Source organism: Lipophrys pholis, assembly GCF_963383615.2.
Source record: "Lipophrys pholis genome assembly, chromosome: 19".
Lineage (NCBI taxonomy): Eukaryota > Metazoa > Chordata > Actinopteri > Blenniiformes > Blenniidae > Lipophrys > Lipophrys pholis.
The window spans coordinates 22,395,974-22,422,979 of NC_137647.1; the positions used below are offsets into that span (position 1 = coordinate 22,395,974).

At 43.9% G+C, this 27,006-nt stretch overlaps 1 protein-coding gene across 1 annotated transcript; it reads left to right on the forward strand.

Moving 5' to 3' along the window:
- Positions 1 to 844: 844 nt before the first annotated feature.
- Positions 845 to 10,325, forward strand: LOC308124880 (homeobox protein Hox-B9a-like; the record flags this gene model as incomplete). The annotated part of the gene is made up of 2 exons (XM_080488237.1): positions 845 to 1,500; positions 10,090 to 10,325. The coding sequence occupies exons 1-2, from the start codon at positions 885 to 887 to the stop codon at positions 10,323 to 10,325; spliced, it is 852 nt and encodes a 283-aa protein (XP_080344363.1). The 5' UTR covers positions 845 to 884.
- Between the last annotated feature and the right edge of the window lie 16,681 nt (positions 10,326 to 27,006).

Consider the following 27,006-nt stretch of genomic DNA (forward strand, 5'->3'; position numbering starts at 1 on the left):
TCGGATTAAGAAATATCTGTGCTGTTGACTCGCTCTAAGTGTACGAGCATCGGTGCTTGTACTAATGGAGTTTTAAATGCTGACTCCCTGATGATGGAATTGATTTAAGTGATTGCTATAGTGCACAGACACAATGTTCCCCCTGTAAGTCTTCATTTTTCTGCATCCAACTGAAACACATCTCTTTAGGTCTGGGGGGGAAAGACATAACTTCATGCAAAAAAATAATAATAATGTGCGCGCAATTGTTTGTCAGCCTTTTGCTTTTTATTCATAATGTCCGGACGAGGCATAATTTCACGGTTCTGTATAATTCCCGCTTGACAGCAGCCATAGATACACAGACTAGATATACGGACGGAATGTTCATTTTGCATATTGCATATAAACAAGACAATTTATTTAGAGAGGGGCAATCTATTAGAGGGAGAGAGAGAGAGAGAGAGAGAGAGAGAGAGAGAGAGAGAGAGAGAGAGAGAGAGAGAGAGAGAGAGAGAGAGAGAGAGAGAGAGAGAGGCCTGTGTGCAGGATTGATTTACGCTCCATTGACGCTTTTCCAGGCTCGAAGAAAAAGTCCGGCCAATCAGTTTGCGCCTCTCGCACAGAGCCGACAAAACCCCCGCGCGCGCACCGTGCGAGGCTGGAGGCTGTGGCACTTTGTTTCGCTGTAGTGAGCAAGTTGTTTGGAAGGACGGGGGCAGGAGTAAAGAGAGAGAGAGACACAGACAGCGAGAGAGAGAGAAAGAGAGAGGGGAGGGGAGGGGTAGCGGAGGACAGCAGCGAAGAAGAAAAGGGGGACAGAGGGAAAGAGGAAAATCTCGTAATGTCTCTCTTCTTGTTCTCCTTTTAATTAACTCGTGGCGTTTTGCAGATAATGTCCGAGAATGTCCATTTCTGGGACTTTGAGCAACTATTACGTGGACTCCATCATAAGTCACGAGAGCGATGAACTCTCGGCCCCGGGTCGTTTTCCCGGCGTCCAATACTCCGGCTCGAGCTCGGCTGCGCCCGCAAGCGGACGTTTGGCGGGCGGCGCTCCGCACGCAGAGCATCCCCATCCCGAGTCGTACCCGTCCTGCAGTTTCCAGCCCAAACCACCGGTCTTCTCGTCGTCCTGGAGCCCGTTCAGCCCCCACCACGGCGCCAGTGGCCTCCCGGCGGTCTACCATCCGTACATTCCCGCTCAGCACGTGCCCACGGACGCACGGTACATACGCTCATGGCTGGACTGCGCGCCTCCGCGCGGCTCCGAGTCCGTGCCGGGGCCGGGCCAAACGGGGCAGGTCAAACTGGAGCCGCAGCTCGGCCACCTCACGGCCGGAGAGATACCGCCCAAGCTGGGAGGACAGCACCAGCTCGAGACCACCACCTACATCCTGGAGTCCACTTCTACAGCGGCGCGCGATCTGAGCCACCATCCGGGCGCCATCCCCGGAGCAGGGTTCGAGGAAAATAAGGACATTTGTGACGGGAGTGAGGACAAAGACGGACTAGATCAAAGTAAGTTATTAAAGCAGGAAATAGCTGACGGGAGTGGGAGAAAAGGAGTACAGAGAGGGAGATTGTAAATGCTTTTAATGCCGCCATAAAAGCAGAACAAAGAGCCGGAGAGGCGAAGTGCCCCCCACCTTCTGCTCTCGAAGTTTACTGTGATATTGAGTCAGCTTCCTCCGTGTGGAGCAGCCTGCTCCAAAAGTTAAAGAGCATATTCAGTAACATTTATTTTACCATGTAGCTGTTTATTGGTACAACGAATATCATATAATCTGCCATAAAATAGATCATTTCACTCTTCCCAAAATAGAAAAGTAATCCTGAATTCTCATATTCTTTTCAGTTTTCACATTCGTTTAGTGTTAGGATGCAGTAGTTATTAATCATTCACCAAGAAATACTTACAAACGGTTAGAATTTTCTGTCAAAACTCCAACCAAACATATAAAACAACCATTCAGACTTATTTAGAGTCACTTGAGAATTCCAAATAAATACATTTCGAATTATGGATAACCGAGAGGAAAGCAGTTCCAAATATGGTCACATTGTCCACTTCTTTTTCCTTTTCTTTTTTCAAGTCTATTTGGTCTGTCAGGAATTAGAGAAGGTGCTGAGGTCCGGGCCACCTCTGGACCTCCAGGACATGCGCACTTTTGTCTTCTCTGGATACACCTTGGTTTGGAATATTTATTACGGCAAAAGAGCGTTTCGAGAAGGCGTTGACTCGCTTTAACTGACAGTGTCCGCTCCATTGCGCTTTAATGCTCCTCGTGGATGTCAGTCACTCTGTAACAAACTGTTCAGTCTGAAGTGTGAAACGCTCTGCAGCGAAATGTTACACAAAGTGCGGTTTGTGTGTTTTACTGCTCCTCACCACTTTACCCACAAACCAGTAGACATCAGGATATAGATGAGGGGAAAAAACAAACTAACTGAAACGATAAATGGATATTCCCGTAGCGGAGAAACTGAATTCTCTTTCAGAGGTTAAGGTAACACATGTCATAATGAGGTGACTCTATATTGCCTTGTAACTCCTCTGGGTGAACAGTGGGACACTCTGCTCTCATATTGGCTCTGTAGTCAGCAACTCTCTGTCACTTCACTGTGTTCACACCGACACATGAATTTCTCCTGAGGAGAAGCCATGGAGCCGCATTTAACCTCTGCAATATTATTCAGGATAAAAGCAGCTTATTGTTCTGGCTGAGTCAGACGTCTGGTTCTGTCCATCAGCCGCGCACATCCTCTCTCCGTCACAGCCCGTCTGCCTCTAAAAAAATCATCAAAATCATAAAAGAAGCCGGGGCCGTCCATCACTGACCTGGGCGGCTCGTCGCCGCAGAGCAGGCTAGATTAGTTCTCAATAGAGCGGAGGCCTCATAACTCAGGCGTGCGGGGAAGCCGCCGTGCGCGACCCGCGGGGACGGTGCGCTGGTTTCCTAACGGACGGACACATAAGTGGACGAGAGGATGATCTTAAAGCAGAAGACGATCTCGTTCGAAATTGAGAATACAAAGCAATAAGAGGATTTTATAAAACTCTGGTTGATAAACACGTTTTGATATCTAGTGTCCAATATATTTCCTTTTTGTCCTATAAAAAAGAATATAACATCTCCCCAAATCTCAATATACGGATTAATATAATCAAATTAGGATTAATAAAAAGGTCGAACTGGTCTCATTTCTTCCTCCCATGTTGTTCTACAGTCTGTAACCTGCCCGCTCAGACTTTTACGCGCGAGCTGCTGTTTTCTCCATCGGCTCCCTCTCTCATAATAATAATAATAATATTTTAAACTGACATGGATTGCAATCATAGTGATATAGCGCCGTTGAGGGGTCCGCTAGTACAACACGGGTTTGTTCTATTTTTCTACCATCCCTCGCACGAACAACAACATTGAATCCATCACACGCTGGCGGGGGTTTGGCTCACAGCGACGCTCCTTTTCAAAAGATTCTGACTTATTTTGGGCGGGACAGAAAAGCGCTCCCTGGAAACATATTTGATATTTCAAATTATTATTTATGATATTTCTTCCGTGCTGCTGGATGTAAGCGGGCTTTGTTTCCATCCTCTGACCCCGCCTGATAAATCTAACGTCTGCCAGAGGAGTCTGATCCATCCATCGTCTGTCGAGAGCGCGCACGAGCGAGCGGGAACGTGCAAGAGAGGGAGCCACTTTTACCTCCATATTGGCCTTTTCACGAGAAGAGGAACAAATTACAAAGGCTATACACAGGCGTGCACTTTATGACTGCACTGGCACCGTGCGCACACAGTGCTATCCATCAGCTGCATGAGCTGGTTCAGGGTTGGATGGAGCCCAGCAGCCTCCAGTCTGAGTTATTGGACTTTTCTGCAGGACCACTGTGTGCCCCTGTGTGGTGGTCCTGAAGTCTCTGCAGCTCAATGACTGAACAATAAGAGATGTGAGCAGGAAGGGAAACGAATTTTAAGCGTAAGCAGGTTTTTTTCCCCTGCAGTGGTTGACTGTGGCAGGTAGTGGGAGCCACACCAACTTCCAACTGGATTCTCTGTCTTTTGTTCACACAGCGGCCATTTTGAACTGTGTATGGGGGAATACCTCCACACTTGTGTCTGCTGAGCAGACTCGAAATTAAACCTCCTGCAACTTTCAAGCAACTTTCTATCGCTGCTAAAATACACAATTCCACACAATGAACTGTTTGTACCAGAGAGGAAGCAGAGCTGTGGGGATGCTGCGAGTTTCACCCTGTCGTAAACAAAGCTGAATGAAATATGTCCCCAGTAAAATCAAAAGAAACAATTTAAGCATTTTTGCAATGAAGAAATAGTTTTTTAAGGCTCCTAATTATTTTTTCAATTACTTCAAATTGTGTGGGAAAATATGGTTATAAATTTGGCATTAATGAATTCCACCTATATTCTTCAGTCCATTTAATTAAAGATTTTCCCCATGTGTTTTTTTTTTATAGCTCCCAGACTAATTGCCTGGAAGCAGTTCAGAACTTTCTGAACAAAAAAAAATCTATTTTGTCAAGTTCTTTCCCCCCAAAAAAGTCCTATATCACAAACAAATAATCTGCCTCTTAACTGAGCTGCTAACTGTTAAAGAAGTGATAAAGAAATAAAAGCCTGTCTTAAACTTCTCCTTTGTGGTGGAAGTAACAAAATACAGGCTGTGAAATTTCTGACATTCGTCAAAGTGTGACAAACATTTCTAATGTTAGTCTGATATGTTTTTCCACACATTCAGACACACATTTCACACTCAATATGAGGCTTTCAGCTCAAGTCACCTGCGTAATTCCTTTGCTCTATTTCTTTAAAGTCTTGACTCGGATATCTCATTTCATCATACATTCAAATATTAGTTGCAGAGACAATATGAGAAACCTCTTTTAGAATACTCTTTTTAGAACCACGGGAAGAAAACTTCAAGATAAAACCAGATGTTGTCTTTTATGATTCAACAGACTAAACTAGCTTTTATCAACAACGACACTGAAATGCTTTATAACCCAGTAAATCTGACTCTGAGGTTTGTGTGCAGTTCAGGTTTCAGCCTAACGGAACGACGTCAAAACTCAGATTTACTAACCTGCTAATGTGGTTTCTTTCATTCGAGCTCTCATTCACTTCATTAAGGAATGCGAGCAATAGGTGTGTGCCGTTTTCCACCCAATGTTTTCAAAATGGCCGCCACCTTAATAACAGCCTTGCAATCTGGCCTTCCAAAAGATCACATCCAGTTAAAGCCGGCACACGGCCACAGATTTGTCTTTGTGTTACTGGTGCTGGGCAGCCATCCAGAATAAACTACAAGATTACACTTTGGTCTTTGTGCCGCTGCCGCCGCTGCCGGGCAGAGCGAGAAAGTTATTACCCTCCAAGTTTATTAAGTTATAACACCGGGTGAACAACCCCATTAATTGGCGTGTTGCTGTTGGGCGAGATGGGGCATGAGGGCCGGGGGAGTGGGGACAGGAGAAGGTGGGGCAGATAAAATATGACTAGGGGAAATGTAATAACGTGCCTTTGGGATATATGAGAGGTCAATTTCTGGAACTATTAGGGTGAAATTGCAAAGGGAGCAAGACAGAGAAAGAGAAAGAGACAGGACCTGAGATTAGTCTTGCAGCCGTTTCAGTCGCTGTTTCCATGCATTCATCAAACTGGACACACACACACACTCACACACACACACACACACACACACACACACACACACACACACACACACACACACACACACACACACACACACACACACACACACACACACACACACACACACACACACACACACACCCAAAGACACACACAGGCTAACACTTGGACAGATTGTGCTGCAGGGCCACAGGCTGCATGGCAGGCGGCTCTACTGGAGAATCAATCTTTCCATCCATGTGCACATCCCAGTCAGACATGAACATCGCCTCCAGACGGGGTCGACTTGGGAAGAACACAAGCTCAAATCTTCTGTATTCATTCCGTTTATCGTCATGTTTTTTCTCTACCAACCCTTTGAGGAATACAATCCTTTACCATCCACCAGCACCCCCCCGACTCAGCGCCTTCCTCCACCACCTCCACCACAATCCCTCAGACAGTTTGTCATCCTGTGTGACAGCCATGGTCGCGGCACAGCTCCGAGGGTAATGGATGGTCCTGGAGGTGATTATACACCCAGGGAATGCAAAGCACCCACTTTACTGTGTGACAAAAGCAACGTGCCCCCCTCCCACACTCTCACCTCTTTACCGGGCATTATTTTGTTCTGAGATGAAATCGATTCTCTACACGCCGGTCGTGTTAAAGAAAATTGATTCCAGAGGATATCATGGACGTATTTACTGGTGATGGCCGCTAACTATAACTCCAACAGGGAGTATGAGGAGGAAGAAGAGGAGCGGGCGAAGGAGGAGGGGGGCCTATATTCTGTCAGGAGCACAGAGGTCATGTGATGCTGCTGTCCATCACTGTTCTAGACCCAAACTCATTCATCTGTCGTGCTGAAGGTTACACTCTCACAGGCCAAAGTTATGTGAGAATGGCTTCCTGCCATCATCTCTCCTTAGCTCCATCTCCTCCCACATCTGTTTGGTCAATGCTTGCTGTCATCCCTCAAATACAATCACCGTGCTGTCTTGGAACTGGAGACCTCTAGTGGTCAGTCAAGAATAGAAAGCAACATTTAACCATAGGCTGTAGGTGAAAGTTGTTGGTGTCTGAGTTGAGCTTTTCCAATGACCTATGACCTCTTATGGCCTTTGAAATTGTGAAGGCAAAAACAGAAAAAGTGGTTGATCAAGTAAAAAGAACTCAACATGAGCACCAAGTAGTTGGTACATTAAAAGGTTCCAATGCCACCATCTGTGCATGTTGCTTTAAAGCAGCTCACTTGGTTTTGGTGACTGTCGTTGACCGTCTCCATTCTGAAGGACACTTTGTGCATCTCTCAGAGGTGCCAGCAGCATTAACAAAGTGGCTGGTTTGACAGGCAGGGAATGACAATGAGTTGCTCGCATCCAGAAAATAAGAAAAAATAGTGAAGAAAAAAAGAATGAAGTCACTGCCGTATTTGCACGTACAACCCCACAATGTTATCAGGCAAATGTTGGCCACATGATGGTCAATGCTCTCAACATGGATTTATTATAGTAAATCTGCAAAGTCTTTTGAAGCAGAACACTCATATTGCTGTTGCGAAAATTAGCTTATGTCCTTATTTATTGTATTTCATTATGTGGAAAAAGTCTGTGCAGAGCTCCCAGATCCATTAAAGTGAAAACAAATGTCTAGTAATTGTTCCTGAAATCGGGGGAGTTGAGAAGGCTGTTGTGTTCTCCTCTAAATCTGTTTAGTAAAATTTGGTCATTAACTTGATCTGGGAGTTCCAATATGAGACAACTTCTTTCATCATCGAATCCAGATGCTGCTTTACAAGAAAAATCAAACCATGTGAACAAACACTTTATTGATGAATAAATCAGATTTCACTACATTTTACTCAAAAACTATTTAGAAACATTTGAATTTCTGTTCGGTTAAACCCACTGATTTGGTGTACTCACAATTATCACTGGACTCATGATAAATCACACACTAATATAAAGACTTTGGTTAAAAAACAAAGGAATTCATCACAGTTTTGATTTCAAAGTATTTTAAGCCCTTAGAGAAGAGAACAGAATGTAGGAACAACTTCAACTTCAGTCAAATTATCTCAAACATGTTAACAGTGAGACAGTATTGGATGATTAGATCACATATTACAGGGCCACAGATCCGACGCTGGGCTGCAGAAGAACAACAACATATTTCCTTGATAAGTGTATAAGAATGAATCGTTCCATGTCACCAGGATAAATGTTCTCTTTTCCCTCCTATGTTTACTCATAGTGATTTAGATGGTAGTCATATCTCTAAGCTCCTGATAGAGGCTGTTGTTAGACTCTCTGTGCGTCTTGTGTGTCATTTAGTTTGACTTGCGCTGCCCTGGGAGGAATGCAGAATGGTAGAAACAGCCACTGACTCTACATAAACCCACATTTACAGCAATAAATCCTCCAGGGTGACTCTTTCTGAGTCACATTTGAGTTGTGACCAGATTCACCGGAAATAGTGTGTTATTATGCCTCTCTACATTGTACACTGCTCATTCCTTCTTTGTGAAAGTATAAATCACTTTTTTGTGTTTACCTGTTTCAAACACCAGAATATCAAAAACCTTCTTTGTGGCTCTCTAGTTTTTAATACCACGCTCTTCCAAAGACACTGTATGAGAGCCTGACAACGAGGTTAAAGGAAACTACCTCCTTCTGGTTGTATGTTTCCTAGTTTTTGAAGGATCCATGATGCCTGTGAAGTGTCAGTGAGTTGCCTTTTAGCTGAGATCTCTGCAGAGGAAGAGAAAGAGAGAGCAGATAGCTTTCAGCCCTAAACCAGACCCATGTGTCCTAAACAAAAACATCTCTGCTAATTACATCGGCCTGAAAGCTATAAAGAGGGGTGGGGAGGTGGTGAGGAGGGGTGGAGGAGCCAGAGTGGTCGGGCAAACAAGAGAAGTGGTGCCGGAGAGGGAAGGGAGACAGAGAGCAAAACTATGACAGCAATGTCTCTCTGATCTCAGAATCTATTTTTATGCACTGAGGTAGCTTCTGAGTTTAAAAAAATATATAATAATAATAGTGTGAACCTATTTTCCTGCATCATCATTGGAGCTTCGAGCAGTGCAGGGTATTAGAGTTAATTATTCACTGGAACAACTTTAGTGTCCTTAACGTTGACAACGCAATGTATTCAGTCCAGGACCATCCCACTGTGTAAGATGAGTAAGGACCCTCTTGCATTTTACACGTAAGCTTAATAAAAAGGCAAAGGATGAAGACAAGTAACATTTTTTTTTTCCCTTTCCAATCCCATCACGGCCATAAATCTCCCACGGCTTATTAATTTAGGAGCAATCAGAAGTGATGCAGTGACAGCTGGAATGTGATCATCACTCTCACACAAAGAGAAAAGACAGCATATATAAGGAAAGTAAAATATTCTCTGTGACGAGGTCCTGTGTCCAACATGCTTGTTTCACTCCTGTTTAAATAGGAGTCAAATGAAGATATATAAATAGCTTATCTTCCTTCAATCCTGTCAGGTTGGAGTTTCACATGGATAATATTTGTTGTAAGATGCGTAATACATGTTGTCTTTACAGACCTCAAGCTTTGTATTTAGTGAAATAATTTGTAATTAGTGTGATCAATATTTATAACATCTGTCCTGAGCAACGGAAACACTGAAAGAACAGACACCGCCACGGTTAATCTTCAGTTATAAAGAAAGACGACTGACTGTAGAAGGGACACATTCACATTTTGAATGCAGAATAAAACACTGACAGAAATATGCTTCTACTACGCAGCAGACCGTGATCCATAATAATATCAAACAACAGCAGCTTCCAATAGAACATTGATTTTAGTCATGCAAATAGTTGGTATTGAGTTGCCTAGTTTAAAAAACCCGAAACACTTGTATATTATTGTATTTTTGATTTGCATTGAAGGATTGTGGCCCGGTTCTCTATTATCTGATAGAGCTGCGCCACCCGCAACGCTCCTTCCCTGTCCTTGCACATATCTACTCTTAATTTTCTTACAAATAGCCCTACTCATTAAATGGAGTATATTGTGTTAATATACATTGGAAGTATTACAACTCAGAAATAAATGTGACCTTGTATTTAATTGTTTCGTCGCGTCAGGATATCTCTGCCTCAGTGCCTCTCGAGTCTTCCGTTCGCGGTAATCTGTGGGCTGGAGGGCGCAGGTCGTCTGTTTTTTACGCGGTGGTGTCAAATAAAATAACCATTGATCCAAGGATGTCAAAGGAGCAACCTGTGTTGACATTCTAAAACCAGTTTTTGCACAAAAGTATCAGCGACTCTCTGGAGCGAAGCTTTTACGCACAGGACTCCTCATTTTTACGCACAGGCAGACCTCGCGTATTATTGATACTTCCCCCCAAAAATCTGCATCCTTCAAGACACTATTTAATAACGTTGTTTCTCTTCCTTTCTTCTCCACCTCTTCCTACAGCCGACCCCTCAGCGAACTGGTTGCACGCACGCTCCTCCAGGAAGAAGCGCTGTCCGTATACGAAATACCAAACGCTGGAGCTGGAGAAGGAGTTCCTCTTCAACATGTACCTCACACGGGACCGGCGGCACGAGGTGGCGCGAGCGCTCAACCTGACGGAGCGGCAGGTGAAGATATGGTTCCAGAACCGGAGGATGAAGATGAAAAAACAGACCAAGGACCAACCCAAGGACTAGCGTGAACTCGCATGAACCAGCGCATACGCACACACGCTCACACAATGTAAAATCCGCTTCTTTCGTTCTTTTCACACTGAATGGCCTTTATCCGACAACTGCAAACACACACACACACACACACACACACACACACACACACACACACACACACACACACACACACACACACACACACACACACACACACACACACACACACACACACACACACACACACACACACAAACACACAACTGCTCAGATCTTTAAAGCTTTCGGGCGCCGCTTTCCTCCACAAACCAACATGAACGATCAATTCTTAAATTGATCCAATACAGGCACTGAGGACGCTGCAATGTTAAAGCTGGAGTCTAGAGGACGTCTAATGAACGCGACTGGAGTCATTTATTGAGGCTAGTGGTATAAACAAAGCTACAGCAATACTCCAGGACTTCTTCCTAAAATGGCTCCTTTAAACCTGCAGAATGGACGGACTGATGAATTCATAGATTTCTCTCTTCGGCGGGTTTATATCCAATTCTAAAGTCATCCAAAGTTGTGATGGGCGATATAATGAGACAAATAGAGAACTGACTTCAAAGACAAGTGGACGAACAGCAAGAGAGGGTGTTTTTTTTTTTTTTTTTGGGTTATTTATTGTTTCATCGCTGACACCGGAGGCGCTTCGGGATGCTGAAACCGGGATTTCACATGGCCATTAATAAGCAGGAAGAACTGATTCGTGTGGGGGTGCGCACGCTGCTGTTCCTCCTTATGTTTTCCTTGTTTCTCTCACTGCTGGTAGAATTTGATTAGAAAGTGCCTGATGGTCGCAGTTGATACAAGCATGCCAGCCGCCGTTTGTTTCCCGGTTGTCGGCCTAAGTAATGAGCAAGATACCGGAGGAGGCGGAGTACGAGGGTTAAAGTGATGCGGTAGCAGGGGTGTTAACCCAACTCAGCAGCCACAGATCCGATTAGGCTTCTGTCAATATCGTGAATCGTCGCCCCTTGGCTACGGATAGTTTATGTGCCGCCGTGGCTTGTGGCTGGTCGACGGCCTGCAGCGGCCCGAGATGAAACGGTGCAGAAAGCAGCAGATTTTTATAGACTGCATCACACATCATCAGTTCAATTAAGCTTCAAGCATTAGGACTCAGCTCTGTGGGGATTCACCCTCTTTGGGAGTCAACACATGTCCAGGATACAGTATTCTGCAGATTGTTCCCCAGTAAGGCCCCGCATGCGTTTACACTACACGTTGGAATAAAGAAAACAAACCATCTAATTCAGTACAATTCACCAGTGGATGTTATACTTCTTTATTTAAAGGATGCTCTCACAGACCTCCCACAGTCTTGCGTCAACACTTACACATTGTCCGATCATTACGCAGCGGCTTTCTCTGTGTTTAGGTTGAACAGAATCCGCTCTATTTTTATACATGCGTTATATTATGTGTTATCTGCTATGCAATTGCGTTTTTGTTCTCAGTTCAGGGACGATACTATAAAGCGCGCTGTCGGCGTGCTGCGCGGGGTTTCGACTCCGGGAGCCGGGGAGTACATTACCTACAACGCGATCAGACGTTTACGGTCATTTATTTTTTAATTTGTGGTCATTTTTAGCTCGCAAATATAAGTCTACGGACCTCTATTGCACGGATGTAACTACAAATAGTAGGGGCTTTACCCTGCGCTAAATGTTTAAGCAACAGTGTGTACAATTGCGTTAGAATTGCTGGTTAGACTTCAGTTTATGCATAATTTTATTGATCTGGGTGTTAAAACACGAGGAGAGCTTGTTGGAAGGGCCGACCCGCCACTATGGCGTTATCTGAAGTGTAGACGGCTGAAATAGCGTCCGATGGCAGTTTTATGGACGGATAATAAACAGGGCATTGGCCTGTGTGTGTGTGTGTGTGTGTGTGTGTGTGTGTGTGTGTGTGTGTGTGTGAGAGAGAGAGAGAGAGAGAGAGAGAGAGAGAGAGAGAGAGAGAGAGAGAGAGAGAGAGAGAGAGAGAGAGAGAGGATAGCAGAAACATATTATGAATTCCATCATACACACACTTCTATAATATCATCCTTATGTATAGTTTACATGCACATGATATGATCCCGGTTTCGCCGATTCCTCGCAGAGATTAACGGGTCTGTTGACCGAAGACGCGTTGCGATATTCCCACACGCAGATTCTCTATTCAGGAATCCAAATGTTTACATGGTTTGCGCATGCCTCAAGTCTTTTTGGAAGATTGTGTCGTCTATCGCCTTGTGCTGTCGGAGGGGAATGCTTTCTAGAAATACATTTAATGAAAACGGCTTAACAGAAGTTTCTTGATAGGAAATACGTCTAATTTATTGTATATAAAGTGAGTAACTTTCTTATTGGAATGAGTTGACTATGCTAAATATTGTTTAGTCTTCTGGGGACGTTACTGTAATATAGATGGTTTTGTTTATTTTTGTCTGCAATGTTCTTTAGGTTCTGTTTTTCATGTTGTTGTGCCGACTGTCTGCATTATCTGTTCATATGTCAGTCTGATGTGCTTTTAATTTGTTTCCTTGTGAACCGTAACGAGTTAGAGGGAGATGAAACGATGCAATGCTTCTATATGAACTATAATTTTTTATATGAATTATTATTGACTGTTTTTATTTTTGATGTGACCTTGTATGTATATGTATCTACAGAGGAACTACGTTTCTGGAGGTTTCCTGGCTGCTTGAATAAGGGGTGAAAAAGGCTGGATGGAAAATTATTACAAAATTATTGGAATTTGGTAAATAAATGGTCGAAAACAAAGCAAAATTACGTATTCGTAAACAAGAAATGTCCATGAATTGTCAAGAAATTTTGATAGAAGTTTGAAATAAAAACCAACATGTAAAAGTGTGAGCAAACTTAAAATTACATTTTTAAACATCTCTGGACCTGTTTTGCTCCTGCTAAAAGCTCAATTTTAGACTGGATTTCCAAAAGTGTTTGTGTTTCCCTGTCTGCTGATCTAACCAAACTATATTCTCCGTCCTGTGGCCACAGCCTGCCAACCTCCACTCACTGTATTCCTCTCCTCGATGTATTTGTTCACTGTGTACGTCTCCCGATGTCTCTTTGTTTCCCTGTGCGATGGCACTGCTGATGCTGGATTCGTATTAAAGAAGAAACTTTAGGCTACACTTCCAGCTTCGTCTGATTGCACTCCATCTGCTGATGCCACAGAAGGTTATCTGGGGGGAAATGTGTATATGAGGGGGGTGTTATTCTTTTACAATCCGCCATTTAGTTGTCCCAGGTCTCTGATGTGAAAGATCATGGGGAAGCGAGCCTCTGCTTTTCATGGGTCTCTGTGAGGGGATGGGGGAGAAAGAGAGAGAGAGCGAGAAGGAGAGAGGGGAGACGAGCAGAGAACGAGGAGGACGAGGCAGCATGTGTAGAAAATATGTGTCTCTTCAAGTTGTACACTGAGTTGAAAGGAGAGGGGCGTCTGTTTGGCTGCCTCACCAAAAGACTGTCATAAACCCATAAATACCCCCCCCCCCACACACACACACACACACACCTCCCCCCACCACACACACACACACACACACACACACACCCATACACACACACACACACACACACACACACACACACACACACACACACACACACACACACACACACACACACGCACGCCGATGAGTACATTCATTAAGTGCGTCGTCATCCGTCCATTAGGAGCTGCTGATGAAGCCGCAGCGGTTCCTGTGTTTGTCTCTGCACCAAATGACTCTTCAAGACACACTGGAGTCTGATTAGGACTGCAGGGTCTCACTTCTCTCTCATTTCATCACATGTTATGGAAAAAAAGAGCTCGGAACTCAAGTTGTATAGACGCAGTTAAAGTTGAGGAATAAAGTAATGGCAGTAAAGTTTCACAAACTCTGGAGCATCGTGGCAGTAACAGAACCAGAGGCAGCGATAGTGTGCTCTATGTTTGCGTGTATTCATCTGAAGACACTGAATGAAGCATCAGGCTGAAAGATTTGATTTCAAACAATGGCTGCTGTTGTAGCTGCATTCGGAAGATTTCAGAAATACTTGAGGTCGTGGATCCGTTTCCCCCGCACAGCTCCACCACATTGCATTCTGTTCTCTAAAACTATCGAATTTTTCTTCGTAATTCTGAATTTTTTCTGATTTTTCTTCTGCTTTTTCCCTATTAAAATGTCCAAATAATAATTTTCATTGGGTGAGTTGCGGTTGTGGTGGTATAAATGTTCTCAAGGATTTTCGGTGTTTCGATCTTTGACTAACAGACCTCGACATCAGGGAGGCGGAATGATCCACAGCTCATTGTGCAGCAGAGGCCAAACAGTCAGCTGGAGCCATAAAAAGAGCTGGAACAGCGAGGAGTCCTGCAGCAGATGTTTCTGTATCGTGGAGACTGGGCTGCACACACAGCACGCCCATGATCACACCAACAAACACAAGAGCTGCTTCACGCCAGAGTCACCACAACCACGTAGAGCTGCTTCCACACAAAACTGAAAGTAACGAAGTTGCTAAATACCTGAAGCTCATATTTCAAGGATTCCCCTCCAATGATAAAACCACCCATAAAGTCGTTAAAGTCGGAGTGGGTTGGATCTCACGTGCGAGCATGAAACCACAATAATAAACTGTGACTATTTCATAAATAAATAAATAAATAAAAAAGAGCTCTTTACAGTAACTTTCAACCATACACACTGTGTCTGTGACAAAGACGTAAAAGGTTTGAATTGGTTGGTTGGTTGGGGAAGGGCGGGGGGGGGGGGGGGGGGGGGGGGGGTCTTCCCTCCAAGGTAGACATGGAATTTCATCCCTGGGTGCCATCAACGAGGAAATGGACCAAAAGCCCAGTGGTGTGGAGGAGATGGTCTCAGAGAAGAGGATCCAGAATCACAGGGGATCCTTCGTTTCTGTGGCAATAAGACATCAAATATTATTTATTCAACTCTACTCAGAAGTTATGTTTTAACTTCTGTGCTATTTATGCTGTGTCCTTTCTGTGAGGAGACACAAGAATTCCCACAGGAATTACTGTAAAAAAGTATTACTATTCTATTCTATTCTATTCTATTCTATTCTATTCTATTCTATTTTGTCAGCGTAACAGATATTCATGAAACTGTCAATTCTGTTTGTTTTTATTAAGTTCAATCAAGATTTTCTTTCTCTGAACATCAATTATTCATGTGGCCACATAAAACAATCCTCTCTTAAAATCGACTGAAACAATAAGATTTAATTTCCGATTTTTACAAACACACACATTTGGTTTAGTTACTATGAATTTTAAAGATAGAAGACCTTTTCAAGAGTCAGCTGGGAACCTTAGAAACTTGATATTTCAAACTACACATGTATTTAGATGGCGTGGAGATGGTGGATATCTTGTATCTTTTCCCAAGCAACAGCAGCATGGATTGCTTGTAGTCAAGCAATATAGTACAAAAATGATAACATTAACTTGAAGCATTGATTCTCATCTATATCTCAGAATCCAGCTGAGGATTGTATGTTGCTGCAGTTGATGAATGTAAGAGGCAATTTGAAAACATGTATTTTGTTTAAGCATTCAGTGATGATCTGCCTACATTTAATGTGTGACACACATGGTTTACAGCAACTACATACATGAAGTTTTGGATCACAGAACAAAGACTGAAAGGTTGAACATATACAATATTTTCCACTGAAATCCCAATATCGGAATGAAATTGAGCAAAAGTGTAACTGATGCTGATTATTTGGGCTTCAAGGCTATATAATGCTTCCAGATGTGTGGTTGTGGACGTGTCCCTGTTGACCGTGAAGCCAGTGGAAACATTTTGCTCATAAGTGTGTTTCAACCCTCACCAACAAAGCCTGTCCAGGCCTTGAGCTCCAGGCAGATTTAGGCTCAGGCCCCCACAAAGACGCCCCATAAACCATGTGCGAAGTTGACGGCGGATGATTGTGATACTTCTCTGAGGTCTAACAGGGTCGGGGCTACATTAAATCCAGCAAGCCATGTTCTCCCCCCTGCATGGCCTCCTCACAGCCAGCCTCAGAGCCCGCTGCCATCCTGGGAGAGGAGCAGAATACTGCAAGCTGCTGTATCCTGCTCGGGGTGTAGTAAATCGACCAGAGCGCTGCAGGCAGCAACACCACTACAGGTCAGGTTAAAGCAAGATGCAGTAATACCGGGAGGGGTCATGGCCAGTGTGATGTTCGTGGAAGTGAGATACTAATCCAGAAGTACAATTTTCAGAGTGTCAGCTGCAGTTTGTTCACCACCACTCAGCTTCTTTCAGTCTGGACTTTTTCAATGACACACATTTGCTGAGAGATACATCAACCTTTAAGCAAGATCCCAACTATAGTGCTGCTTCTAGCTGAAACGTCTTGTTGCTGGATCTGCAGCAAACAAAGGGTCAAGTTTCAGCTGGACAGGTCAGCAGTCAATCTGGACAGACACACACTCCCTGTGAAAACCTGGTGAAACAACCCACAAATCCACAAGAAGAACATGCAAACAGAAGTGGACTCAAACCCACCACCTTCTCTCCACCCAAGCTGAACTCAACCACTCAGTGGAACAATCCAGATTGGCTCATTGTGCTGTGATTTAGCAGCTATACTCCCTCATTTAAGAGATATTTTCAGACACTGCTGCTGGCAAGAAATCATATTTCATCCCGAGATGAGCACGGCCAATCCACCATGTCGTCACTTTATCCTCTCTTATTAAAACAGAGTCCACAGATAATGAGCGGGCTTCACTTTACGCACGCACACTCACACACTGCCACAAACTGAATGAGCCGCTTTACTTCTATAATTCACCAAGCGGCTCAGAATATCATTCATGTGCATACATTTCCTCACGGGGAGTTATGGCCCCTCTGATACAGACGGCTGTATGGATCAGATCGCATCAGCTGCTGCGCGCTGCTGGCTGCTGCGCACACGTTCCAGCTGGGATCAAGAAACGCTCCATCAGAGCATCAAATGCAGAGATGATAGCAATGCGTCCACATGGTAGAGCAGCTTGTGAGCCGCCGGAAAGAAGTGTGAGAAATAACATCAAACACAGGATCACAACAGCCCATGTGACAGGGCGGAACAAGATCCAGTTTCAAAAACGGAAGTTTGAAAAAAATAAAATAAAATTAAAACTAAAAATGATTGATGTGGACACTAGGAATGATACGAGCTACAGAGTAAATACTACTACTACTACTACCACTACTACTCACTATTACTACTACTACTACTACTACTATTAATAATAATAATAATAATAATAATAATAATAATAATAATAATAATAATAATAATAATCCAGAAGTAATAATAATAATAATAAATATTATTATTATTATTATTATTATTATTATTATTATTATTATTATTATTATTATTATTATTATTATTATTATTATTATTATTATTGTTATTGTTATTATTATTATTAATATTATATTGATGAAAATAATAATAATAGACTTTGTAACATTTACCATTATAAAGAAGTAACACAAATACTTAAATCACTTGTCTTATTAACGTTTATGGTGTTTTAAATATGTTCTGTTCACTGAAATTATGGATAATCTGAAAATATTTTAAAAGAGTGACTGCAATTTCTGACTTACTTACTTACTTACTTACTTACTTACTTACTTACTTACTTACTTACTTACTTACTTACTTACTTACAATCATGCATTCATCAACTAATATATAAAAATAACATAGCTATACAAATCAGGAAGCAAATACTGAATGATATGAACCCTTGTCCATATTTAGATTTTTATTTTTTTTTTAACTAATTCAAACATACTTTAGTCTATGTGGCTACAACATATCCAAGGTGGTGAAAAAAAAATGTTGATATTAAAGAATTCATGTTGTCTTTGAAGAACAATAAATCCAGTACGTAAACATACATATTTAAAAAACACACCACAAACCAAAAAGCAGTCAATAAGAAAATCTGTATTCCCTGGAAATTTCTCATGAAGATTTCCGTTTGCTGCCGACAGCCTCGTATTATTTGTTTGGCGTGGATTTCGCCTCTGTTGGCCCATTACTTAGACAACCGCTGAAGCGGCCCATCGCTCCGTTTCTTCCAAATGTTTCACATCCATCTGCATTCGCAGCAGCCCTGCGTCAACAGGAAAAAAAAAAAAAAAGTTTTGAAAAAAAGAGAAGAAACTCAGAGCGGTTTGATTTCTTGTTGCTTCTCGGGACGGATGGGGATATTCCTGCATTTATTTCTTCAGTAATTGTAAAACCACAAGTGGACTTCGCCAGTCCGAAAGGACCGTCAGGGTTTGTTTCATTTGTTTTATTTTATTTCGCTTTAGAAGAAAAAAAGTCTGATATTTCCCCCTTTGGACCAATAAAGCTCCAGTAGCTTTCCTCCCTCCTCATCCTCCTCCTCCTCCTCTTCTTCTCCTTCTTTCTCACGTCAGTTGGGTAGCACACTTCCTATTATCAAACTGAGAAAGAAGCAGCAGCAGGATGTAGCTGCGCGCTCCTGGGACGCAGAGACGCTCAGAGAGAGAGAGACAGGCGAGGTGGAGGTGGACGTGATGAGGGATGCTGGAGCGGATGCGTTGGTAGAAGCCGCCGCCGACTGTCGTAAAAACTGCAAAGAGGAAGAAGGAAAAGCAGGGGAGAGGAGGAGGAGAGAGAGGGAAAGAGAGAGAGGATCCGATGTGGTGCGGCGCAATAAAAGAATATGACGGCAATAAAAGTTTATAGCGTATAAATTTCTGAAGGTTAAGAACTAAACGGCTGTAAAGCAAACACGCTGAGAGAAGAGAGAGGAGACAAACGAGGAAGAGCCACAGAGAGAGAGAGAGAGAGAGAGAGATAGAGAGAGAGAGAGAGAGAGAGAGAGAGAGAGAGAGAGAGAGAGAGAGAGAGAGATTGGGGGGAATATTAGAGGAAAACTTTCAAATAGTCGTGCGTGAATTTATTTGGGGCTTTTGAATGGAGCACCAGCAGCGAGAAGGTGGAGAGACGGTTGGATGAGACAGCGCGTGATGAGGAGGCCCGGACGTGAAGGCAGAGCAGCGTCCGAGGCCGAAAACTGCTCGAGGAAGCGATGGGAAGTCTCCTTCCTGCACCTCCCATCATCACCTCCTCTTCCTCCTCCTCTTCTTTTTAGCTTTGGGAGTTTTATGGTTTTTCTGTGTGTGTGTGTGTGTGTGTGTGTGTGTGTGTGTGTGTGTGTGTGTGTGTTGTTTCCTATCCGACCTCCCTTTGTCTTTCAGTGCATCCTCACAACCAGAGCCATAAACTCCCGAAATCACACAGACACACACACACACACACACACACACACACACACACACACACACACACACACACACACACACACACACACACACACACACACACACACACACACACACACACACACACACACACACTGGAGGCCCCCAAAGCCGGTGTGGCCGGCTCTCAGGCTTCCTTTCCGGCTGCACAGCTGGAGTGTTGGGGGTGTTCAGGATCCGCCTCCAACCTTTCTTTTCGTTTTTCTTTAATCTGTAATCAAAACACACGTATTAATATGTGATTCTGCTCCGACAGTGTTTCAGTATTTGTCCTTTTCCTCGGTGCTGTCAGGAGAAAGTGAGGATGTGGGCCGCAGACGTCTCTTCAGATAATGACAACAACGGCTTTTTTACAGTCTGTTTACAGCCCGTAATGTACCGCCTGCACTTACACACCCTCACACACACTCTCACACGTACAGACACACACACACACACATGCCGGGTTCCTTCAACATAAAAGTAACGATCTGCTGCGGTAATAAAAGGGTTTTGTCCGAGCTGCACTGGACTTCAGAGTCAACACGTTTATATTTACTTGAGATAATATTCACAGCTTCGATCAATAGCAAAATGAAGCCAAAGACAATATAAAACCTATTAAAAAATAACTCAAGATATTTAAAAAAGGAAGTAATATTGATGTAATCATTTATTGAAATTTCTGTATTTCTATGAAAGGCGTCTCATAACCGAGTCGCTATTAACTCACAATAATTAGAAATTCCTGTAGTATGAATAAAACATGGTATAAAAATGTGTCTCTCTTTGTTACTGTGCTACTAAACACAACCAAACACATACATACCAAGAAGAATCGTTATTTCATAATACCAAATTGCACATGAAACTATAAAACTTTACATTTATAAATGGACAACGATCAGCGCTTTCTCGATGAGGTTTACTTCTGTGCATAAAGATGGAAAAAACACTGATTTGGGTTAAACAAGTAACGTGAAAAGTTAAATGTGGCTGATTCAGAGCAGCTCGAGTAGCTTTTTCTTACGTGAGACACATTTCAGCTGATCTTTCAATACTGATGCTTCAATCTCAAGATTACTAATACTCAATTTAACACATTATTTGCCTTGTTTTGAACAGTTTTTAGGAGAGTAGTAGTGGTAATTTATGGCCAAATTGTACTTAAGATATCACATGTGTGCACTGATTTCTTCGTTATCTTTATTTCCACACAAAAAGTCTTTTTTTCATTTCAGGTTTACTTTTTTTTCTCCATTGAATCCCAAATTGGCCCTTCCATTGGGCTTCAAATTACAACGTGCAGTTTGAGTTTAAAGGAGCTTATTTAGCTTTATGTGCGGATTTAATAGAACCATAAAGCCGCATTACAGGCCGGGCTTCACTCCTCCACCCCCTCCCCCTGTGGCCTTTACTCCAGCCGCCGCTTGATGGCGATCTTGCTCCACCAATGACACCGGCCTTTGCCTGAAGCTGTGTTGAAAAAAGGCACTTTCACTGTCCCTTTTAAGGGCGTAAAACTCCATCCGTTCCTCTTTCCACTGTATTAAAATTGGTATTTTCACGATGAAGTGAAGTGATTTGATCATGTTTGTTTTACTTCGGCTCAGAACGTAATGTCATCTCGAGCCAGCAGATCTTCACACATCACATACAGCCGAGAAAGAGGAAGGGTTGAGACCTTGGAAAATAATAACCCATAGGCATGCAGGATACGTATAGACCGGCCAGGAAATGTTTATTTTTACCGGTACAAAATTCACACCAAGCACGCACACACCTTGCGCTATTTCCCTTGTTGTCTGTCTAACATGCAGAGCTGTGTTGATTGGGAGAGGCTGGGAGGGTTGCATGTTTATACTTGAAGGGTTTAAAATCTACAAGCAGAGCAATGCATTCAACTGCAATCTTAAATCAGTCATCTACCACGAAAAACCTGAAAACGTTGCAGGACATGCCGCGTAAAGACGCATTCAGTAGTAACTGGATGTCCATGCTGACATCCAGAGCTTTGGTCTTTCTTACGGCTCCAGTCTCATGTGGTGGATGTTCACGGTCCTTATTGAACTTTTTAGGATTCTGAAGGTAATTAATTGTCTTTTTCTTGTGAGTTTTCCAGGAATTACCCTTTAACGTAGCTTTCATGGTTCCTGTACTTCTTCACGTTCCGGGTGTGGATCACAAAAAAGAGACATTTTCCTCTTACATGCAAGGCAACAAAGACTCGTCATCAAAGTCTTTATTGTGCTAGACGATATTAAGTGTTTTAGTAGGATTATATTCTGGGGGATAAATTGGAAAGTGGTTTGGTGTTACTTAATTTGACGTAATTATAATCTGGCCTTGATTGGGGCTATTTGAGGAACGACAACGCTCGGCTGAAAATGATTGAAGAAACTTTCTTATGATAAGATGATTAACATCATCTGTGGGTTTGATTATTCACTCCTCTACTAAATTGTATTGAATTGGGATCTCTATCACAGTTGAATAAAGCAGCGAGCCTCTTTTTTTTTCTTCTTTTAACCATAATCCCTGCGCTTTTAGAGTATCTTTCTTTTTATGGGGCCCGGCTGATCGAGGAGGCCGAAGTCAACCTTGCCACAACTCATCTCTCGTTCAATAAATGCTCCAAGTAGCTCGGCTCACACCCGAACAGGAAGGCCCACAGCTTCGTGTAAAAACAAAATAGGCACAAAAAATGACAATTAAATACTGAGCAGGTTGAATGGTTTAGGAGCCGAGAGGAGTCCACCCCCTCTTTCTCTGCTTGTATGCTGGAAAGACGTAAACAAGCAAACACTGCCCCCTCCACTTTATAGTTTGTTAAAGCGTTTACAGCCACTTTCTCCGAGCCTATTACCCTTCCTGCTTCTCATTTTTGCATGTTTATGGAGATCACATTTATAAAAGTATACGACGATCAGAGAGCATGCTTCGGAGCTCGTTTATTTCCTGACCAGCAGCGGCCGCGAGAGGATGGAAATGAAGACTAGAAAAGGCTCCAACAACTTGTTTTTAAAACGTCAATTACATTTATAGGCGAGTTAGTTGTTAAAACCGATACCAATTAGGAAGCTACTGCCCCCCTCCACACTCTCATCTCCCTCTCTCTCCTTCTCAGCGTGTGTGAATGTCTCTCTCTCTTTGACATTTTCGGGCCTCGATCCTTATTGCCACCGACACCAATCACTCCGTTTTAAAAGGCAGAAATGAGAGGGGGGCAATTAATGAATACATGTTTTCAAAGATGCATCGAAACACAGCCATTACCGGCCAACATCTACCCCGATTCAAAGGCGGAAAGATCCTTTCTTCTTTGGGATGTTGGCTTGGAGAATAGGTTTGTGTTTGTGCGTGAGTGTGTGTGTGCGTGCGTGTGTGGGTGCGCTTGATCAGATGCAAAACGGCACCTCTTTGACACACACACATACACACTCCCCCTCCTCCGCGTAAATGCAGCACCTATTCCACTCCACACTCTTTTTCTTCTTTTCCTTCTTCACCCCTCTTTCTACACCGCCTCACTCCCTTTTTTGCATCACCACGGACGTGCGGACAGCTCCTCGAGGAGACCATCGTCAACAGACCGCGCGTGTGTATGTGTGTATGCGCATGTGTTAGTGTCTGCGCGCGCCCGTGCACGTCCCTCTACGTGCGCGCAAAAGCCAATGGGATGAAGAGCTGATAATAGATGCAAATTATCCCTGAAACCGACACACACATACACATACACACACACACACACACACACACACACACACACACACACACACACACACACACACACACACACTGAGGCCAGGAGAAAGAAAGAGAGGGAGATTGAGCGAGCGAGAGAGAGAGGAGAGAGAGAGAGAGGGGAGAGGGAGAGAAAGAGAGAGAGAAAAAATATGAAACAACTCATTTGCAGAGGAGTAAATCACGGAAAACCCGTTTGAGAGCGCGACAGGGCTCCCGCTTACAGCGCTAACACCGGAATTGTGATGCGCACGAGCCCTTCCTCCTCTGCTTCTTCCTCTTCTTCTTCTTTTTCTTCTTCTTTTTCCTCGCTGGAGATTTTATGGAATTGGTGTGATTATTGTGATTCTTCTCCCAGTGGTTGTCGCTGTGGCTGTTCCCGCTCTGGTCGGCTACAATCACCGTTATTCACACCGCAACCGGCTCTTCTGTGGTGGCCGTGAGGGGGGGAAACACCACAACAACGGTCACCGACACCGGCGGCAGACCTGCCTCACTTTCTCCCTCCCCTCCGTCTGTGTGTGTGTGTGTGAGAGTGTGGGTCAGTGTGCGTGTGTGTCTCCTGCCTAGAAGCGCGCGACAGAAGCAGCAAAATAAGAAAACACGAGCCGGCAGCGGCCGCTTCGTCCAGCACAACTCTGCCGCCACCAACACAAACTGAAACACACAACGATGAGTTCATATTTCGTCAACTCGCTCTTCTCCAAATATAAAAGTGGAGACTCGTTACGCCCAAACTACTACGAGTGCGGTTTCGCGCAGGACCTGGCCGGCAGCCGGCCCACCGTGGTGTACGGCCCCGGCTCCGGCGCCACCTTCCAGCACGCTCCGCAGATCCAGGACTTTTACCACCACAGCGCCTCCACGCTGCCCAGCAACCCGTACCAGCAGAGCCCCTGCGCGGTCACATGCCACGGCGAGCCGGGGAATTTCTACGGATACGACGCCCTGCAACGGCAGACGCTTTTCGGCGCCCAGGACGCGGATCTGGTCCAGTACAGCGACTGTAAGCTGGGAGGCGCGCCCGGACTCGGCGGCGAGGACGCGGAAGGCACCGAGCAGAGCCCATCGCCGACGCAGCTGTTTCCCTGGATGAGGCCGCAAGGTGAGGAGACTCTCCACCCCGGGGCTTGTTTTCTTTCTACCTTCTTCTTTGAGTCGTTGAAAGCGTGCTGTTATCTCCGTTTCTACAAGGTGAGTGAGCGCAAAGCTGCTGCTCTGCAAAAAGCAGGGTGAAACGTGTAGTCACACCGCGGGTGAAAAGTTGGAAAAGTGGCTTTAAAAGCAGCTTTTTATTGGGAAGGCAATCCGAGGTCCCTGCGTTAAAAGCGTGAGACAAAAGCACATTTATGGTTTTATTGGCAGCACCAAAACTTGTCAATGACTTTATTGTTTAATTACCCCGCCATATACAGAGAGAACGGGATAAAGGATAGGAGAAAGGGAATCGCAGAATGGACAGGAGATGGTGGTGTTGGGGGAAGAGGCACTTCACATGACAAACTCCTGCAGGAAGCTCACGAAGACACGCACACACACACTAAACCTGAGACATGGAGCTCTGACCCCGAGTAAACTTGCACTGCTCCTTTTTTATTTTTCTTTTACGACTTGGCTGTGGTCTGGGGGATTACTTGTAACTCGGTAGCCGGGTCTCAGCACGGTTAAGGCGGCCAGGAAGTACATCTATGTGCGGAAGAAGGAAAGTATTACTCGCTCCTTCGCATCGTGTGTGATCCACTAACTCTTCAAGCTGACTGAGCCGCTCACTGAAATATCCAAATCATTCTCCAGAAGACTGTACGACGTGTGTGTGTGTGTGTGTTGTGTGTGTGTGTGTGTGTGTGTGTGTGTGTGTGTGTTGTGTGTGTGTGTGTGTGTGTGTGTGTGTGTGTGTGTGTGTGTGTGTGTGGTGTGTGTGTGTGTGTGTGTGTGTGTGTGTGTGTGTGTGTGTGTGTGTGTGTCCGCGCGAATGAACAAGCACTGTCGGTTGAATTATTAGAAAGAAATAATAAATCACAAGAGAGTAAAAATATCTATCACTAATTTGGGTGGGTTTGATAACAAAACCACAATAAGTGAGATTATGCAAAAAAAGTGTTATGTATCTGTTGAGAGAGAGAGAGATAGATAGAGAGAGAGAGAGAGAGAGAGAGAGAGAGAGAGAGAGAGAGAGAGAGAGAGAGAGAGAGAGAGAGAGAGAGAGAGAGAGAGTTTATTTTATGGCTTATGTTCTCGGTTATATGTTTGAAGTGATGATAATGGCCGGTACAGGACTTTTTGTGGCTATGTGCAGTAAAAAAAAAAAAAAACGCAGTTAGAAAAAGAAACACAGTTCTATGATCCTCAGCAACTCCCCATTTCATCCTTTAACATACCGACAAGACAGTAGTAATGTTAGCAGCTGATTCGCAGTTTTACGAACCTTTCCATTTCTCTTCACTCTGCTTATAAGTCATCGTCTGTATGTTTGAACCCCTTTTTTAATGTAGGCTATGTACAGTATATATTTTCTCTAACGTTTTTTTGGAGGGAGGTGGGGGGGGGGGGGGGGGGGGGGGGGGGGGGACTCGAATCATCCCCAGCTTCAGTAAATGTGAATTTGAGAAGGACATACCCAGTCTCGGTTTTCTCTAAACGTGATGATAATGATTAGTGATGATTAACAGTTTATCTTGCAGTATTCTTGAGTTAACGGCGTGCCGGCTGCTTTGTGTGCGGACGAGTGGGGGCAAGAACGGGGGGGGGGGGGGGGGGGGGGGGGGGGGGGGGGGGGGGGGGGGGGGGACGTCGAGCCATGTAAGCTCCTGCACCGTTACAAGATCCAAGCTCCGGTTTCAAACAGTTCGAGACAGTTTGTTGGCGTATTATCGCTTCAAAGTGAAACGATTTAGTGTTAGACAAATAAAACAAAAACATTTTTGAGCGTAAAGCGGAAGGAGGGAGTGCGGAGGCTTGTTATAACTCCACGTTTACCTTGGAAATTTCCCTTTAACGAGGGGGCACCCATCTCATCATATGCGTTATATACACCCCCGCACCTTTTATGTTACAATCTCCTGACAGAAAAGACTTGCTACCGGTTGGAAATACGTCTGGGGCCTTAAGCAGCACTTTTAATATCTCCAAGTTTGACTCCACGCCGCTGAATATGAGTCAGTTTTACGACTTTAGCCCAGTGGTTGATAAATGATTTCTCTGTGCGACCTTAGAGATGAAAAAAAGAACAGAACAGAAATGTGATTAAGCCGCAGAATGAATGCACGTCTGTAATGGCATTGGTTCTCTTTTGCCGGGGCATCTGCAGTCCTGTGAATACCTCTCTTCACCCTCCTCACAAATGTCAACTGCCGCGCATTTGTTTAGCTCTTATCTAATTGGCTTTGTAAAGGTTTGAAACGCAATAGGTCTTAAAATGTTTCATAATCTCACACCTGTTTTGTGTTTATTTCTCTGCAATATGCAAAATAGATGATAACTGCCAGAGAAAATCTGAATATATCTCCACTCGCTCCGCGCACCTCACCGAGGTTGGAGGTTAAATTCCCCGTGCATGTTCTTCCGTGGCAAAAAAAAAAAAAAAAAAAAAAAAAAGTAAAATCTTTCGGATCA